Below are 20,000 nucleotides of genomic sequence, written 5' to 3' on the forward strand. Positions count from 1 at the left end.
GATACAGTCAATCACTGTGCATGGATTGGTTTTCTGCTGATGTTCGGTCTATCATTATGTGTTGAATACGTTCATTAGTTGTTTTTGTATAAGATCCACACACTTTTTTTGTTTTAGATATTTAAATCTAATCTTTAAAAAAGCCATTCATCACAGATAATCTCTGACTATTTCTTGATCGTTTTGATTTTGTCGTGATATTTTTTATATAAACGAGCAGAAATGCATAAAAATGGAAATCAAAGATTGTACTGTTCAAAATATATCGAGGGCCGAACCTCGCTGATATCATCATCTCTGTCAATTATATAAAGTCAGAGACAGATTAAACAACTCTGTGTGTGTGTGTGTGTGTGTGTGTGTGTGTGTGTGTGTGTGTGTGTGTGTGTGTGTGTGTTTCTTTTCCGTTAAACCATTAACCCATTAGTGACATCATATTACACACTTCAAATATTCCACGTCAGATAATCAGCTCGTAATACTGTTAGCTCATTTAGGATGTCAAGTCGTAATGTTGTTAAAGTCATCACACACACACACACACACACACACACACACACACACACACACACACACACACACAGTATAGAGTAAGTGTGTCTTATAAATGTTGCTTTTAAATTCACTCATTGTGTCGTAAACATTGGACACACACACTGAATAAGAGTGTGTTCATCCCTTACCATAAACCTGCTCGTTACATCGTCATCACACACACACACACACACACACACACACACACACACACACACACACCTATGAGGCTTTCAATGTCGTAATCATGTCATAAATGTGAAACACACGACGCGTCGTAACCCTGAGTGGAGGATCGTCGGCAGCGTTAGTCCTCGTTACAGGAGGAAGGCCTCGTGTTCACCTCCTCCCTGAGCCGTATACCCATCATGCTTTAGGCTCCTCCGGGGGGCTGTTCAGAAGTCACAGAGCGTAAAAAGAATATGTGTCATTTTGTTAACCAAACAGGCAACTTCTAGGGTCTACTCTCGCAGGAGGAGGAGGAGGAGGAGGGGGAGGAGGGGGAGGAGGAGGAGGAGGAGGAGGAGGGGGATACGGGTTCAGCAGAGGGAAAAAGACTTTCATTGTAAAGACAGTATTCGTTTGAGCTTTTTCACTTCAAACACTCAGAAAACAAATTCCTGAAAAGGTGAGATGTCTCTGTGATAACACTGCATCCCAGTTTTGGCTCCAGGAATTTTAATCTGTGTTTAGGGAAGAACGTGTGCAAAGAGGCAATTGATTTCAAAGACGTAGAAAAGGAGACCTCCCTGTCCTATATAAATAATACATTTGAAAACAACTACATCTTCTTTTTCCATTTTCTCAAAACCCAAATCTGACCAACAAAGAAACCGTTTTCTGGAACCTTCTTTTTCTCTGTCGCACCACAAATGAAACCATCTTCCTTTTCCACCTTTCTTCCCCTTCATCCTCGCGCTGAAATTCAGTTTGAACAAAGTTTTTTCTTTTCTTCAAACTTTGTTTACTCAAACTTTTACTCAGAAGTGCTGTGGTAAAAAAAAAAAAAAAAAAAAGAAGTCTTCTCCAAAAAAGAGCAAATAAACAAACAAACAAAGCCTTTCAACACGCGCTCGAACACACACACACAGAAACACACTCCTGAAATCCACATGGGACCAATTATCACATTCGCCGTGCTCTGTTTGCCAACCCCCGATCTCTATACTGACAGAGAGAGAGAGAGAGAGAGAGCGAGGGATACAGTAAAGGCTCAGACAGTCATCACCTCATTAGCCTCAGACGACATAATGCTTCTATGTGTATGTGAGAGAATAACAATGTAAATCAACGAGTCATGAGTGTGTCCATTAACTTTTCTTTCACACTGTCAGACTGAAAAGCTTCTTATCTCGTTCTAATTGTTCGTTATCAAAGGCCTTATTAGTCTGTTTTAAAGTGGAATTATACGAGAAAATGTGACCTTGTGTGTGTGTGTGTGTGTGTGTGTGTGTGTGTGTGTGTGTTGATATGCAGCTGCCTGCGTCTGTGCAGCCGACAGACACAACACACGTCTGTGGAATGACAGCACCAGGTGTGTGTGTGTGTCTGATGTAATATCTTCCAACATCTCTCTGCTCCCCTTGAGCGTGTTTGTGTGGAGGGAGAAGACGACCGTTTGTGTGTTTATTGGTGTGTGTGTGTGTGTGTGTGTGTGTGTGTGTGTGTGTGTCAGGAGGAGGTGTTTTACTGGAAGAATCCTCCTCCTGCTGCTGAGTCATTAAAATGGAGGCGATGGAATCTCCTTCACATCTCTCTGTGAGACGCACACACATTTTCACACCGCTCCTCCATCTGTCTCCTCCTCTCATGGTGAGACATCTCCATATATCTGTCATTTTAATCCCCGGGTCTCGACTGTCTCTTTTCTTTCTGTTGTGTCCCAAGCACACACACACATAAACACACACGCACACACACGCACGCACACACACACATGCACGTAACACATAAACCCAGAGTCATGTTTGTCGCAGCAGCGGCACAAAAGGGGTCTTATTGGTTGTTCATGGTCAGACGATGCATCACTGACATCTGTTAAACTGACCCACTCACACACACAACACACACATGCACACACACAACACATAAACACACATGCACACACACACACACAGTGTAACAGGATGGCTAAATGATCAGCCATGACATCATCAGAGCTCAGTGGAACAGAGGAATTAAAACCCAGTCAGTGTGTGTGTGTGTGTGTGTGTGTAAATGATCTGACCCCCTGTGCTTAGCCCCACTTAACACATTAAGACACTCTCTCACACACACACACACACACACACACACACACACACACACACACACACACACGCGTGCACACACTCTCTCACAAACACCTAAACAGCTTGAATCGGTCGTCCATGTTCAGCCAGAGAGACAGAGAAAGGAGATGTGACTGAGTCTGTGTTTATTATTATAGCATGCAAATACACTGCAGAGCCTTTGGTGGTAAAAGAAAAGCCATTTAACTTTTTTTTTTAATATCTTTTTAATATTAATTAGATCTGAAGTAATGACCATTTCAACTCTTTTTACTCTGGAGGAAAAAGGATGAATCGCTGCTGCAGGATCAGAGTAGGGATGTGCGTTACAAGCCAACTTTTCAAAAGTCAACAGGGAATATTCAAAGATTATCAATATTTGATAAATGTTTTAAGTGTATGGTCAAGGTAAACGAGGGTGTGAGTAAACAGCTGCTGTGTCTGAATTCATGCGTTGTGTGTTTGTATGTGTGGGAAGAGAGTGACTAACTTTGCTTCCAGTAGTTTCTCACACTGAGCAGACAGCTGGACATCTCTGCCCTCCTCCACCTTCACTCTCCTTCTTCATTTCTTTCCCACCACCCCTCCTCACCTCCCCTCTGACTTCATCCTTCACACCAAGTAATCAGCGTTCATCACATTACATCGAAGAGTACATGCATATATGTATACCTAATGGGAAACATGAAGAGGGACACATGTGTTTAATATTCTGTAATTAGGGATGAAAACTCAGATAAAAGAGTAACACAGGATTAGTGGGAGGGGCTAACTCTGGGGAAACATTCAGGAATCTCCCTTATTTTCCAGCAGACTGCAGTGATGCATGATGAGGATTAAGGCTACCTTTGTCCTAAAGAAAATGCTTCTGATCCTGGTCAGTTATCATGAAGTTTTTAAGGCTTACATCAACCTGATTTTGTTTTCTCTGAGCTAGGCAACAACAATGAAAGTCATCAGTTATATTGACGTTATAGTCCATGCAAAAAAAGACATTTAGTCGACTAAACGGTGAAGCAGCACACTCATTGGTCGGCACAAGAATGATAAGCTCATTCATCAAATTATTCATATTTTTACATGTTGGCTCTCAATGCTGGTTGGGTCTCATTTATCGACTCATTTAGTCCACTCTAAACTTGAATGTTAGCAGGCTAAGTGAGCGTGCCTTGGACAGAATCCAGACTGCAGCTCTAAATTCTCCATTTATTTATTTCTTTTTGTTTGTTGATCATTCAAAGGCCAATTCAACTGTTGTATTTTAGCAGCTGGCTAGAACACACACAGTGACGCGCCCACACACATGTGAGCGGTGTTTTGACGTGATGGGGTTTGATGTCGTGGGAGCTCTGTGGGGGATGTAGAGGAGGACAAAGATGAGGAGGAAGAAGAAGAAGAAGAGGGGATTTTGGAAAAGGAGAGGAGAAAAGGAAGATTAGAATATGAGGAGAATGGGGAAGGACAGTCAGAGGATATGAGTTAAGTATGAGTTAAGTATAGACTTAAAACGTAATCACCTCCATATCTGCCCACTCAGTGAGTCACCTGTCTATCCAGACGTCTTTAACATTTAATCATTTAGGTTCATGAGTAAAGAAAAAGTGAATCTGCAATAGAAACTGGTTGGTTTTACTTCTTTCTTCATCTTTCTCTCTTCCTCATTCGGGTGATTCAGCCCCCTGCGTCGGTGTCTGACCCCGGTGTGCGACCCAGGAAGTTGCAGCTGGAGGTCATGTTGTGTCTGGGAGCTGGGTCAGATGTCAGCGGCTGAGCAGCCCCCCGCTGAGCTCTCCCAGGACATACAGTAGGACATAAAGTGGCCTGTTTCCCAACCGGTCCTCAACTAGCCTCTGTCCTGAAAGACCTCGGTCACATTCTGCTTTAGGACACCTGTTCCAACTGAACTACATCAAGACATACTTATTCTTAACTCTGGGATTTCAAACTTCTTTTAATCACTTAATAAAGACAGAGTATGTTGCCTTAAACGAGATCAGATTTAGTTTTTTGGGGGGAAAAGCTGCATAAAAAAAACTAAAACTTGTTTAGGTTGAGCAGCTGTCCCGGCATTGTGTGCGTTTTGAGGTGGCAGAGGTGGAGTTAGGGAGGCGCAGAAGTGTGTCGGGGGGTAAAGAGGCGTGGATCTTAGGGTCATGTTCCCTGTGGGCGTGTGTGCGTGTGTTTGTACTCCACCACCCCTCTGCTCAAAAGGCTAATTACAGAAACTCAGGCAGCAGGTGTCTGATATTTGATTGCACACAAACAAACTTACACCAGGTAGAAGTTATATGCTCTCTTCTATTATATGACTGATTTCAAACAATAAAAACAGTCCTAAGCAATCACTCCAAACTTAAAAGCAGGATTTACAGATGTTGTATCTCTACATGTACCGAAAAAAAAAGACACACCATGTGGTCTTAAAACGGTAATTTTGACAGGCACACAAAAGGTTTTCCAAAAAAACTGCAAATCTGGGCTGTAAGAATCTTCTAACAGGAAAGTCAAACGTGCACAACGTTTTAAATACATTAAAACAGATGGTCCGAACTCACCTGAGCTATTACCTACCTACACACACACACACACACACACACACACACACACACACACACACACAGAGAAACCGATACCAGTGGTCACAGTGGTCTAACCGTCTGACCTGCAGCGAGGCTTGGTGAAGTTCAGGTGACTCACTCACGCTCTCTCAAACCTACAACACAAGCACAAACAACCACACACACACACACACACACACACACACACACACACACACACACACACACACACTGACAGACCACAAACGCACATATGGGCGCGCAAAAAAGCACACACCACAACGCCTCTCCCTCCGTTTTGCTTGCCCTAACCACAGCTACTTCCTTGATGAAAACTGTTGGCTGAGGGGGGCAGGTGGTTTGTTTGATTACACACACACATACATACACACACACACACACACAAACACACACACACACACACACACACTCAGAATCCACAATGCCAGATTAATAGAAATCAAACTAGGTGGCGTATAATATCACAGATCTCTCTTCTGTGTCACTGAGAGTCAAATCTGACGACAGAAAGTCATCATCAGGGGGATGTAAACCACATACTAAAAACCAGAGAGAGAGAGAGAGAGAGAGAGAGAGAGAGAGAGAGAGAGAGAGAGCTGAGAGATAAAGGAAGATGTGCATGGCGACAGAGAGAAAGTGCGGAAGCAGAAAAGAGCTGTGAGCAAGTGAAAAGATACTACTAGTAGGGAAAGGTAGAACAATGAGGGAGTTTGGAGGATTATTTTCCATCTGAGTCACCGGTCGACCGAAGAAACCACAACCCGCTTCTTCTCCAACCTCTGGCCGGGAACGGGACACCTCGGCTGGGGTAAGAGGACCACAAATACAGCCTTTGTGACTTCATTATGTCGCTGCTAAGTTTTAATATATCAACTTTGCAAAGTCCTTTTCTTTTATTAAAATAACTCAATAAAAAGGAAACCAAACCAACAAGTTATTTGGATTCCCTGGTGAGCTCACTGTAAACAAATGAGACCACAGCAGAGTTTTTTCATATCACCCATTCATTACTTCCTGTTATACTCTCTGAAAAGAATATGACAGTTTGAGCTTCATTTAGCGTGAAAGACTGCACCTTCTACTCTGTGTGTGTGTGTGACATCATTTCTGCAGGTTTAACCCCAAGGGATCCTGAAGGATAACAATCTACAGATTCATTACACAAAGCAAGACTGCGAGAATTCTAAAATTTAAATACAATTTGAATTCATTTTTTTTGTGTGTGTGTGTGAGGGAATGACTATTCTGCAGCTGCTGTGCACACTTTTCTGTGTTTACTTTTATTTTCTGGTAACTTGTGGAGACGAAGCCAAAGCAGTTAGCAAACTTAACATGATGTCAGAGAGTTAGAAGAACACAAACAAGTGTCTGGAGGAGAGGAATCAACAAACCGCCTTGAGTCTGATCGGACACACAGGTGCTGACAGGCCGTGCACCTGAAGCTCTTTAATAACTCACTTGGATTTCTAGCAACTGTTTCTGCAATTTTAGAAACTGATCCGCTAGTCATAACCTGACTTACTGTCGATCTATGTGATGGTGAATGATCAAAGTGAAAAGCCGTGCAGAGCATGAAGGTCTGACAGGAACTGAAAATTAAACTTGACTCTAATCCTCAGAGATTCAGTCAAAGTTTTAAAAGTGCCTTCTCTCCACACATGAGTTCAGACAGTTTTACTTTGAGTCAGTTCAGCACAAGACATGTCTTCATTTGGGTGAGCTGACCGTCATGGTCTACAAAGCAGGAAACCACAGCGCAGTTCAGCATGGTTAACCCCTGCTATGATGCTACAGTGGAAACACGTGTTATCATGTCAAAAATAAAAACTAAATGCTGCGTTACAGACCTCTGAATACTGCCCTCTTCTCAGATTAGCTTGGTGATTAAGATATGCATCGTTACTTTTTGCTGTTGACTGCAGTTCAGGAGTAAAAAGTTGACCAATTGAAGTTAAATGTAGACAGAGACGACGACAGCTTCTTACACAGAAACTGCGAGCAAGCTACAAAGCTAGTAACCTACCGAACATTCAAAGTTAAAGTTGGCTATCACAATTTTTTTTAAAGATATAATGATATTCATGTAGTCAGCAATTGAAAGGAATGTTTTAACAACAGTTACGGTGATATAAATGCGCTTTTCAGTTCAAGTCCAAAAATGTCAAAAAAGCAAAAGAGCACTTAAGTTTTACATGTAAAATTTAAAAACTGAATGCACCTTTAATACATATATGCCAACAATATGAACTAGCTAACTTTTCACATTTAAAAACCTAGAAACTGAAGGTAATTTAAACTTTTACATAGGAAATGACCTCATTACCCAAACTAGCAACAATAAGTGCTTCACATCTTCAATTCATCTTATGTGTTGATTTAATATCTTAAATCTATGCATGTTTAAGCTATATTAAATGATGTTTGTTAAAACTACAGGTGTTTATTATACACACACACACATGTAAAGATGTGGTTTGTGGTTAACAGATTGGATGTCGATGTTCAGATTGTTGGACGATCTCTTACTGACCTTCTGTTGTGTTTGTTTTTGTCCATGCACAGAGTTAAGAAAAAGGAGGACGAGCCCAAAAGGACAATCGTTTGATGGCATCCAACAGCATCTTTGAGTCTCTGTCGTCCTATCAGTCAGCTTTCAAACGAGGTGAGTGAACTTCACCACACAGACTCGTGTTAATGCGTGCTATAGTGCAGGTAAGCTGCTCTGTTGGCTGTTTTCTGATGGATTTGAAGGTGAATTTGTTTTACATAAACTAAAACCTTTAGATGGAGATCATTGAAAAATAGTTTTGAGCCGCTGAGTAACTGCAATGAGAGGAGGGGATACAGCCTTAAAGTTCACGGCTAAATCAAACAGAACGTTACAGCTTTGCCGTCATTAATAACTAAGACACGGTGGAGATCGATGTTTTCTCCCTTCTTTTTTTTTTTTGACAGCTTTATTCTAAACATACGGCTCAGTCCGGCCTCATGAGTCCAAACCGACACCCTACATCAAATTCAATCGTTGTGTTTGAATGCTGACTGTCCTCGCCTCGTCTTTAAGGTCAATGAACGATCCTTGAACCACTCTGGTAGAGCGTTCATAGTGTGTGACTTTTTTTGGTGGGTTTTAGCTTTTATTGGGATTTTTGGGGCCGAGAACTGCAAGTGTAATACAATGAAACTCAAATGCAGTTTGATCTACTCGAGTAATATCAGCACATATCTGCGTTTAAATAACCAATACCATTATCGGCTGGCTGATTAATCAGTTGAGGTCTAGATAGGACTGTGGACAAAGGAGGAAACCAGAGAGATAAAGTGGGGAATGACATGCAGGAAAGGAGCCAAAGACTCAAACTTCACCTCCTACTTGTACTTAAGTACTTAAAGACATTTCTATTAACAAAACATTACTGCCTGTTGTAGATATTCATACAGACCAAGGGAACACCTGTCCTCTCCATACAGTAGAAGCAGTGCAGGTGGATGTTCAGGTGTCTTGTGAGAGACTGTCCTGAACCTCCCTGGAAGCCTGCAGCCTTTCCGGTTAGCGGAGGACGACAGGAGGGAGGAGCGTGAGGAATGTAGCAGGCATTCCTTCCTGCTGTATCAAGCAGCAGCTGTGAGGATGACTCCTCATGTCTGCTTCATTTTCCCAACACCGGCTGCCTCCATGTTAAACTGCTCGAGTTATGATGCACATCGTATTATGACTGATCATCTCTTTTGATAGTTGGCCTTCGCTGACTGATGCTCTTAAAGGTTAGAGACGTGAAGGTGAAGAAGGGACATGTACCTGATGTTAAACAATAAGGCCTGGCTCTGATTCACCCTTAAGTTGCAGGATTGGGTCGAGGCCAATTCATAACTTCCATGCCAAACTGGGATAACATGTTCTTTAGGGATTTAGGTTTGTTAGCGTGAGCTGTATTATGTTGAAATGAGAACGATAAAATCATGAACGCTTGCCAAAATGTTTGAATCACGGTGTCGTGAGTGGCATTAGAGTTTCCCAAACATGCCGTTCAGTGTTTTCCACAAAAACACGGTATGTCATGTTTGAGCCACATGTGGACCAGGCCTGATGTTAATGAATTAGTGTGTCGAAAACATCCAGAATTAAGACAGTGCAGGACAAAATCCACAACAAACAGCTGCAACAACTATCAAAAACATCTGCATAAGAAGGTTCATATTTAACACAAGATGTTGCCTCTCTCTCTCTCTCTCTCTCTCTCTCTCTCTCTATGGTCACCTACAGAGCAGGTGTGCAGGCACTACTCTGAACACCAAGTGAGGGGTAGAGAGTGATGGGAAACTTTTTGTTAGGCCACTAAATTTACACCTTAAAGAATATTCAAATTATATCGACTTAAAAATGATTTAATTTATCTTTAAAAATCTATTTGGAGGTCTTCCAACATGTCGCCTGCACGTGGGGTTCGATGCTAAACGGCGTTCATGCTGAGCAGTGCTTGTACTTAAGCATTGACAATGAAGTAGAATCTCATCATCTCATCTAATCTCACAGCTCACAGCGGTTAGTTTAGCTGGTGTCAGCAGGAGTAAAGTCCCGGAAACATGATGCTGCGTGGTTGTCTTTGCTGCGGAAATTCTCAAGAGCAGAGTGTGAGAGCGTGAGCGTTAGGTGTGTGCGTTTCCTGTTGAATGTAGGTAACACCTGCCCCTCGCGGCGTACTCACTTCTTACTAAACCTGCCTAAACAGAATTTACACTGATTCAGCAGTCATGCTCGCTTTTCCTCAGCAGGTTGTTAAAGGTAGAAGTGTCAAGAATGGTAATGTGACTCAGAGACAGATTCTGTGCATCATTTGGATGCCTATCTTGCGCTGCCACGCTGCAACTGCTCGCGATCCACATGTTCAAAAGCGTCAGATCACGTGTTTCCCGCCTCTGCACTGTGGTTCTTATAGCGTGTGTGTTCATGTGTGTGTGTGTGTGTCACAGTTTGACACAGGATGTTTGCATGTAGAAGTTGCTGTCAGTGACTGGGACGTGCTCGGTACAACCACAGTTGGTGTGACAGATTTTGTGGGTTTGTGATCTAACCTCAAGGCCTGTTTGAAACGACTAAAATGAATCAAGAAAAATAGTTTCTTTTCACTGTAAAGCCTGAGATCAAACCACAGCATGGAGGATCCTAACCAGTATGAGGCGATTGGATCGTATGTGGTTAACCCATCAGTGGTTAACAATCAATTCCATCTCATTTCTGATGATTGGCTGTTGGCTGTTGGTGAGCGGTGAGGTTATCACTTCACCCTCCTCCAATCATTACTTCTTCAACATGAAATCTTCAGAACTCACTTGTTTGCTTTATCTCCAAAACCATGTCAACACATGCATGTATAGTATGTTTGTATGTGTCTCGTGTGTCCTCAGCTTCGGACCGAATGTACCAGACGAACACTTTATCAGCTCAATGTGTGTGCTGCAGTTAGTGAAGTTGTTGAGATTATCTCCGCAGACTGGTTCGAGCTCTGGTTTATCTGAGTTCTTTCGGCAGAGGATGAGAACACAACCTGAAAACCTTAAAAAAAATTTAATATCATCTCTCTAAACGGATATTTTGTGTACGAACGCAGAATTTATTAACTTAAGTGTGAAGATTTTGGTTTTGGTAAAGGTTGCAAATCTGAAGCTGTGGATTCAATGCACAAGCAATAAAACAAGGAAACATTTAATGCTAGTTATCTTCTGGTTAATGCCACGACATCATCATTAGCACTCAACCAGGTTTTAAATCACGAGCCAAATTATCTAATAAAGTTCAAGCATCTGCAAAGTTAAAGGAAGCTCTGATGCATGTGTCCAGATACCTCTATTCCTCTTAAATTCACATAAAGAATGGACTCTTCCAAAAAGTCACCGATCAGTCAGATGATGACTAAAGCTACTTGATTTTCAGCCTGTTCTGCAGTGACCGATGACCAGCCAATCTTCACAAATAAACCCAATGCTGAGACCATCTCAGACTCACACACACACACACACACACACGAGCCGTTATGTCATGTCCGCTAACACAACAGCCACACACAAACAAGCTGACATGTCTGTGTGGACATGAGGTGGCCATCAGCAGAGGAGAGAAAGTGTTGACACACTGAAGGATAAAAAGAGAGACTGCACTTCTCTTGTCTGGGAGTACATGTCTGCCCATCAGCCACTCAGTGCATCACTCTGTCTGTCTGGAATAAAAACCGAGCATGTGAGCGTTTGATTGAAAGGTTTGACCTGCCATGAGACAGATCATTTTGCAGGAAATATTATAAGTTCATACAGATATAGAGAATTAACAGATTAAAAAAAACTCTTTGCAGCCACGTTCACTGAGGTAGTGAGAAAGAGAAAGGTAGACTGGTAAGAAACTGTGAGCAACAGTCAAACATCGATTGTCATTTGTTGTTTTTTTTTATAATTCAGACATAAAGGGAGACGACAGCTTTAGAGAGTGAAGCAGAAAACATCTATTTCTCTAATAAACCGAGTGAATAATGGCTGATTACATCCTAATTTGAACTTCATGCAGAAGAATGAAAATCATGTTTTATTTTAATAGAGTTGAATACATTTGCTTGTTTAACTTTATGTATATATTACAGCTGATACTTTTTAAATATTAACCTGACTCGTGTTTGTTCATTGAACTCTCTGAGAGGATCACATTTCTTTTTTCTCTCCCTCTCCCTTTCCCTCTCCGTCCCTTCGTTCCCACTTCATATATCTCAGATGTCTGTCTCTAAACGAGAGCCTCTCAGACTTCTTTTGGTGCTTTCCCATCATCCTGCCTGTTGAATTTGTATTGTTCCCCTCCCCTGTTCATATATCTTACAAGTTTGAAGCTTGTTTTTCAGCTTTTTTGTGCTTGTTTGATTTAATTTATGCCCTCTCTTCACTCCTGAAGCCATCATGTTTCAGGCTTCATCTGCCACTTTGCACTCGTCAAACATTGTTTCGCACTTTCTCGTCTGCATCTTTCTCGACTGTTTGGAGCTGATTCTGGTTATCTGGGGTCTCCACCTGCTGTGCGTGTGTGTGTGTGTGTGTCACAGAGACAGAGAGAGAGTGTGTTATCAGGAGGCGGCAAAGCGTAACAGAGGAAACTCCACAGGTCTGCTTCGGGCTGATTTTCAAAGATGTGATGCTGAGTCTGAGTGTGCGGCCGGAGTTCTTTAGCATTCTCACACAACACTTAATATATGAGCGCTCTCACATTCATAACTTACAACACTGTCAAAAAAACACTTGTGCTTTCTGTAGTGGACAAGAAGCTAGCGGTCAGGAGGTCACGTGCAGGGCAGCGGGGAGCAGACCCTCAGTGAACTTTGCTCCTTTCTGTAAGCTCAAACTACAAATAAAAACCTTGTTTTAGAGCTGCAAACTGTAAACACTTTCAGTTCTGGTTTTCTTACTGATAAAAATAATATAAATTGTGTCATGCTTACACGTAGAAAAAGAAAAACTGGGAACTGTCCACAAAAAATGTGAGGGTAGGGTCTTCAAATCAGATTTTTTGTCCCCCGGCCTATCTGTAAAATAAGAATCTTAAAAGAGCGAAAATAAAAACATTTAAAGAAATCCTACATTTAAGATACATTTTTTTTTTTTTTTTACCTTTTTTATACTTTATTAATCCCTGAGGGAAATTCTGGTTTACACTTTACACTTCTGCTTCTCACACACAGAGGCCTGAAATACACACATACACAATCTTATTTAACAAACAGAGGCTGTTTCACTGTTTCAAAATGTCTGTTTGCAGTGTGTGTGTGTGTGTGTGTGTGTGTGTGTGTGTGTGTGTGTGTGTGTGTGTGTGTGTGTGTGTGTGTGTGTGTGTGTGCTTGGTGTGTAGTGTGTTGTTGAATGCAAGGCCTTGTCTCTCTAACGGTCGCTCTGTCACACACATCCTCCTGGCTTCCTTCTTCCCTCACTATCTCCTCTGTCTGTTAACACACACACACACACGCACACACACTCACAAACACAGACACGCACACACACTCACCCCCACACCCCCACACACAAACACACACACAAATTACACAATAACGGAGGCTCAAATACTGCTGCTGTTGACTTGCAGAAAATAGAGCTCATGCATTTCTGTATCAACATGCACACACTGATGATTGGTGAAACGTCAGGTTGTCATGGTGACATCATCATGTAACATTATACAGCAGAGCCTCGATGCAAATATTAGTCTTTGTGCAATTTGCATGCAGACATTCAAATGAATACAGAGATCGGATCAGTGAGTGTGTGTGTGTGTGTGTGTGTGTGATCAAGCATTTTGCAATTTACTGTACTGTATTCGTAAGCCATGCTGGTAAACCACACAAAACAGCACTGTCTGTCCCACACTCACACACACACACACACACACACACACACACACACACACACACACACACACACACACACACACACACAAACTAACCAAAGCCACAAACCAAGCAGAGCTTTGCAATAAATAACCACAAGAGAGACTGGACTGGACTTCAGCTCTCTGTGTGTGTGTGTGTGTGTGTGTGTGTGTGTGTGTGTGTGTGTGTGTGTGTGTGTGCGTGTCTTCCCCTGCATAAAACAACAAGAACTTTAAGTAACAACATCAGAGCGAGGAAACGGAAATCGTTATTTTAGCACTCTGGTCAGAGGAAGAAGAGAGGAGAGAACGTGAAACCGGAGGCACAGAAGAGGAGTGAAGAGATACTGAGTGTGTTAGTCTTCAAATCTAGATCAGGATTAAAGACTTTTACAAAGTTCAATGAATTCAGGGGAAGAGGATCATAGGGATGGAGAACGCAATGTGGCACGATATCATGCATGACTGTGGGGAAAACAGTGCACACATAAGAGGGAGGATTATAAAGCTATTTTATAGGTTTAATGTGTCTTACCTTCATGTAGAGAACAAGCTGTGTCCTCAGCATGGCCGGCTGCGTTGATCTCTCTCTCTTTGCTGCACTCTTCAACAATTCCTGCAATATGACACACAAATTGAGGATGTGGATTGAAGACTTCATAATTAGCATCCTCATTAGCCCCCCGCTGCTCTGCTTCCACCTGAACTTACATTTGCTCAAACTCTGTAACCCAATTTCCTTCATGTTTTATCATTTACCGTTATGTCACAAGTTCTGAGGCCTTTTTTTCCCCCCTTTTTCTAAGTTTGTCTGCAGGTGCTGTCCAAGGGCATGCTAAGTGTTAGCTGCGGCAGCTAAAGCAATGTCAGTGGCCGAAATGTTGTGAGGGGAGAGCGAGGGAAGACATGCAGCAAAGGGCGGAGGTCAGACTCTAAGCCACGGCCGCTGTGAGGAGGACTGTAGCCTCCGTACGTGGGGCATGCGACATAACCACTAGACTATCTGTGGTCCCATGAATATAGATTTTAAATAGATTAAGTTAAGTTTTGCTCGATTTTTTGGAGATCTGTGAACCGTCTTCTTCACAAACACTTTCCTTCATGAATGCAACCCAGACACAATGGTGTGTCATCAGTATGTTTCTACTTCCTCTGTTGTCATTTCATGTTTTCCCGTGATTAAGAATTGAATAATTAGCATACTTTCTCGAGATAACAGGCCACCATCGCTGGTTTTTTTTTTATCACAAGTGGAAATGTTTTATCTTAGTATGCGGTCCATCCTGCTCTTCAAATCTGAAATGAGTGAAGCTTAATGTTGCACTACAGCGCTGCAGCCCTGCCATCTGATTCCCACATGCAAACATTTGCTTTCAAAGAGATGAAAATGTGTTTGCCAGCCTGCTGCTGATGTTGAGAAGTCAGCGAAGGAAAGAGATGGAAACAGTGATAGATGAAAGAGAGGAAGGATGGACTTATGAGAAATTAGTTCAGTTGTTTTACCAGAAAGCCCTCCTCCTCCTCCCCTCAGTTTACTGGGAGGACGACTGTTTCTCAACTGGTGTGTTCAGAGCAGCGCTGACAGGCCCTGTCATCAGCACGTCCAGCTGTGTTCAGGGTTAAGTCTTCACACTTTTCAGTTAACTGCTTCTTGTTTCAAGGGATTAAGAGGAAGTGGAAACAAAACTGTAAGAAGGAATTGACAATTAATCTGTGATTTGTAACTGCAGAAAGTCCCAAACTGAAAAGCTTTATCTTGAACAGGATCATGTCCGCTTATTGTCATTACAATCTTCCCGTTGTACAGTATGTTGATGTTACTATAAAGTTTAAGAAAAGGAAAATTGTTGGATGAGGAAAGGTCAGGAAGGTCATCCGTAATAATTGGGAATCTTCCTCTGGGGACCATGAATATCTCTCCCTGGAATTAGACATTATCTTGTCCTAAATATATGAAATATCACTCACAACATCTACTTTGTGTGTGTGTGTGTGTGTGTGTGTGTGTGTGTGTGTGTGTGTGTGTGTGTGTGTGTGTGTGTCTGTGTGTGTGTGTGCATGCGTGTGTGTGTAGCCTCCTGCAGTTGGGCCATTACGTTTCACACCCCAGTCTAAGTGAGTCTGCTCAAATCATTATGATTCAGCATTTCAGAGTAACACACATGAATGCTCATGTAGCACACATGCAAAGACACACACACACACACACACACACACACAAAACACACACACACACACACACACACACACACACACACACTCACACACACACAAAACACACACACAGAGTCCATTTAGTCACACAGCCATGCCTTTACACACCTACAGAAGAAAGAGGCCCATGAGGACCATGAATACAGTCTATATTCATTTCTAGTGCTCTTGTTGAAATGTTTTCTTTTATTTAACCCTGTGGTCTTTCTCTCTCTCTCCCTCTCTCTCTCTATGTGTGTGTGTGTGTGTTTTTGCGTGTGTGTGTTTGTTTCTGTGTTGTGGTTCATTTATCCAGCTGTGATCTCTGATCTAATACCAAAGCCTGGGAATAAGCACAGAATTCCTTCTATGGATTCATCTTGTATCTGTTTGTCTTTTTCCCTCTTACTCAGCACACATACAGTATACACATCCACACACAGGCAGGACACACCTACACGCACACACACACACACACACACACACACACACGCACACACACACACACACAGTGGCTCCCATGTGGCGATCTGGCCTCACATCACACAGCCTTACTGCGCTGTTTGATCTCAGTAGCTCCCGCTGTACAAAATGTCAACAATTAGCTGTTGGCTTTAATCACAAATTCACAACACCAACATTTTTATTCTACAGAAGATTTTTGTTAAAATTGTATTGAATTTAAATAAAATATAAGAGGAAAAAAAAAATAGTTAAATGTGGAAGTTATGGCGTCAAAGGGTACCAAGAGTTTTATTAGAATAAACTGAAGCAAAATGCAGTCAGTGTGTTGTAGTTTTGACCATAGTTACTGAAACAGGAGGAGGTGCTGGAAACATGCTGGATCAAAAAGACAGCTATCACCCATGTTGCATATTAAAGCAGGTTTTTCTGTGTGCGATCTTAGCGTCATTTTTTACAGCGCCTCCCTCCTACTGTCCTCCTCCATCAGCTGCAGCAGGAAGACGGAGCTCCAATAAAGATCCCTTCATTTCCTCCTCTCCTTTTCATCTCTCCTCCTCCGTCTCCTCCCTCTCTGCTTTCCTCGCTCACTTCCTTCCTCACTTCTCACTGTTTTTACATCAACCTGCCCTGCACAGTTTCACATGTACAGATATTTCTTTTAGAGGGGTTTGGGTTTTTTTTTAGGTGAGTTTGAGATTGTCTTGATCTCAGATTTGTTTCTGAAGCTTTTCTACTCCTTTGTAATAGCTGTCAAAAAAGTGACCTGATGGGGTGTATACATGTCGGCATTCCCCACTCTCCCTGATTTCCGACTCTATCTGCTGTCCTGTCTCTCCAAAAGAAGCATTAATAGCTTATGGATGATTGTGTGTTATCCCGTCAACTTGATTATCATTCGTCTTTGGTATAAGCTTTTGATAAGATCGGAAAATGTTTGACTGACTGTGTTGTGTTTAAAGGAACCACCAGTTGGCCACAGACCCCAATTAATGGTAAAAAGTGAACCTTCCCACAGTGTGCACCCAATTCAAGCTCTTCAGCAACCCTCCAAGTGTGTGTGTGTGTGTGTGTGTGTGTGTGTGTGTGTATACATGGTAGTGAGTCAGTGGTTGTGTTATGGTTTGCAGTTTGGTTACTTTTGGCATCGTTTTCTTGATTTTACGACTTAGTTTGACAATGGCACAATTTGCATCTTTACACATCCATAAAACTATGCAAATGTAAAATGCTGTTTTCATTTTCTTCTAAAGAACGGCGTCACCAGCGTCTATTTTCAGTTGCCCTCGTTGCTTCGCTACACTTCCCCCGCTGACTCTAACCTCCTCCGAAGTTTCGAGAAACCGCCAACAGCGAACAGCCATCTGACGATCGATGGCTTCCCCGATCGTCGTCAGCTTTTTCTACGTTCCTGTCCTGTTTTTTTTTTTTTACCCACACCGCACTGGTTCCCCTCTGCCTTAATGGGCGAGACGCCGGGCTGAGCGTCTGAAAAGTCTGGTGGGACAGGTGTCCTGTGCGAGGCGAGGCGAGGCGAGGTCCCTTCGGTGCTGTGGTTAACGAAGAAGTCATGCAAAGAGTCGACTCACCCTTTTCTCACCCCCTCTTCCTTCCCTCCATCCCCATTTGTCCCCACATTGTGGTTAACAAGTGAATGCAAAGTGTCTTTATGTGTGTGTGTGTGTGTCGCCCACACCCATTAGCGCCCTGCTATTCTGTATTGTAAATTCCGCTTTGCGACTAAGCCTTCTGATTTATTCATTGGCTCGTTTGGGACTGTTTGCGTCCCCGTGTGGTCGGGTTTGAACGTGTCTGATTGGCTGATTCTGATGGTTCCTTCCACTTTGATGACCCATTTGGTGTTTTTCAGAATCTTCTGGGTTACTTGACATGCAAACATGCACACACAGACGCAACAGACACACACAGATGCAACAGAAAAGCACAAAGTAACCAAAGCCTGAGGGGTGTGAATGGCTAATTACTTGATTGGAAGTCCCGTTCTCCAACTGTCAGAACTGATCTCAGCCGAAGAAAACGCTCATTGATTTTTGCGTCTGTCAATAATGACGGGGGAGATTGAGGAGTGTGTGTACAGTATGTGACTGTTACAGTGTCCTCTGACGCCTCTACACTCTCACAGTGAAGTAGCACCACAGAGCAAATACACTCTGTTTAGTAAGAAACATGCTGTAGGCCGTCCTCAGAATGATATCTGTGAAGGTTTCTCTATTCATTCACACAGATGGTAAAGTTAAGAATCGAGGAGTTCATGATAATAAAACTTGGACAAACTGATGATAAAAGCTTTTCACCATGAGTCCAGGTCCTCCTCCTCTCAGTCCCTCGTTTCCTCAGGGATCTCGCCCTTAATCTGACTCTCATCCGTCTCTTCCTGCCCTCTGGGCCTGGACTCACCCCTACATCCACACACCACTCCTGCTGCACCATCCATCTATGAGCCCATATATTACTCCTTCCAATTACATAACCACAGAACTATTTCTACTGTTTTATTTTGCAGGTGCATCAACAACAACCTCAGCTCACTCTGCAAAACTTCCATTCTGCTACACGACCGCTATCTTTTCTACACATCACCACATATTACTAGTGCATGTGTTGGTCTCTCTATAAGATCATGACTTGCCAAAAAGCCTCATTAACGTACTATCATAACACCACAAAGAGGATGTGATGTAACTGCAGTTCCTGTTTGCTGCACAACATACAGTGAATTATTAGAAGAAGTAAAAAGTTGATGGTTGTAGGATCTGATCAGGATGCTTACGAGATGTTTCTATCTGGTAGACACATAAAAACAGTAAATAGTTTCCGTTATTCAAGGAAATATCAAAAAAAGGACTTGTGTGCTGGCCTTAGCAGCAGCTCTAGACCTGGAAATGATTCGAGTCAGATCAGCATCTCCTCTGCCGTTGTTGATGAAAAAGCTGGTATCAGAAGTCCCGCCCCTTCTTGAATTTGATTGGTCAGTGGGGGAGAACTGACATTGACAAGCATGGCCTGAGTTCCACAGGTTTAACTGTTTTCAACTGAGAGAGCCGTGAGAGCAGAGACCAACAACAGCTCACACTGAGGTGCTGCTGAGCGCTGAAAACCTGCTCGCTATGTTAGCGTTAACATTGTGAGCATGTTAGCACGCTATTGTTAGCAGCTGCTGGTATTTTAGCGAGACAAATGGTCGGCGTCTATTAAGCCTGTTCGAAGGTCTTTCTGCACTGTATGGATCGACTGTTTCGTCATCACAGGTGGCGACAGACTTTACAAAAAACATCTGAAACAGTTAGCTGTCTGCTATTCTGGCAGTTCCCCTGCTGTGTTTTTGTCAAACTTCACTTTTATAAATGTGCGCATGACACGTGCATTTGGAAAAGCGTTTGAAGCGGGTCGTATTTGGATGACAGAACTTCCCATTAGTCCTCTTTGAAAGGTTCTGTTGTGAGTTACCTGTCAGGACTCTAACAGGGTTCAGGAGTGGACAGAATTGGACTTCCCTGCAGTAAACCTTTCTGATCAGTTGTGACGTCCATCTTCACTGTCCAGCCTGCA

General features: G+C 42.6%; 1 protein-coding gene across 3 annotated transcripts in view; it reads left to right on the forward strand.

Moving 5' to 3' along the window:
- The first annotated feature begins 5,973 nt into the window (after positions 1-5,973).
- Positions 5,974-20,000, forward strand: part of runx1 (RUNX family transcription factor 1) — a 39,605-nt gene continuing 25,578 nt past the window's right edge. For 2 of the 3 annotated variants that reach the window (XM_065952071.1, XM_020654284.3), the window contains exons 1-2: positions 5,977-6,191; positions 7,946-8,045. Coding sequence is in view for 1 of the 3 variants with exons in the window: in XM_020654284.3 (XP_020509940.2) it covers positions 7,988-8,045 (58 nt within the window). In the remaining 2 variants the exon portion in view is untranslated. Of the gene's footprint in view, positions 6,192-7,945; positions 8,046-20,000 lie in introns of all 3 variants that reach the window. The other variant, XM_029281259.2, reaches the window with a different exon arrangement.

The sequence above is a fragment of the Labrus bergylta genome, chromosome 24 (assembly GCF_963930695.1).
Source record: "Labrus bergylta chromosome 24, fLabBer1.1, whole genome shotgun sequence".
Lineage (NCBI taxonomy): Eukaryota > Metazoa > Chordata > Actinopteri > Labriformes > Labridae > Labrus > Labrus bergylta.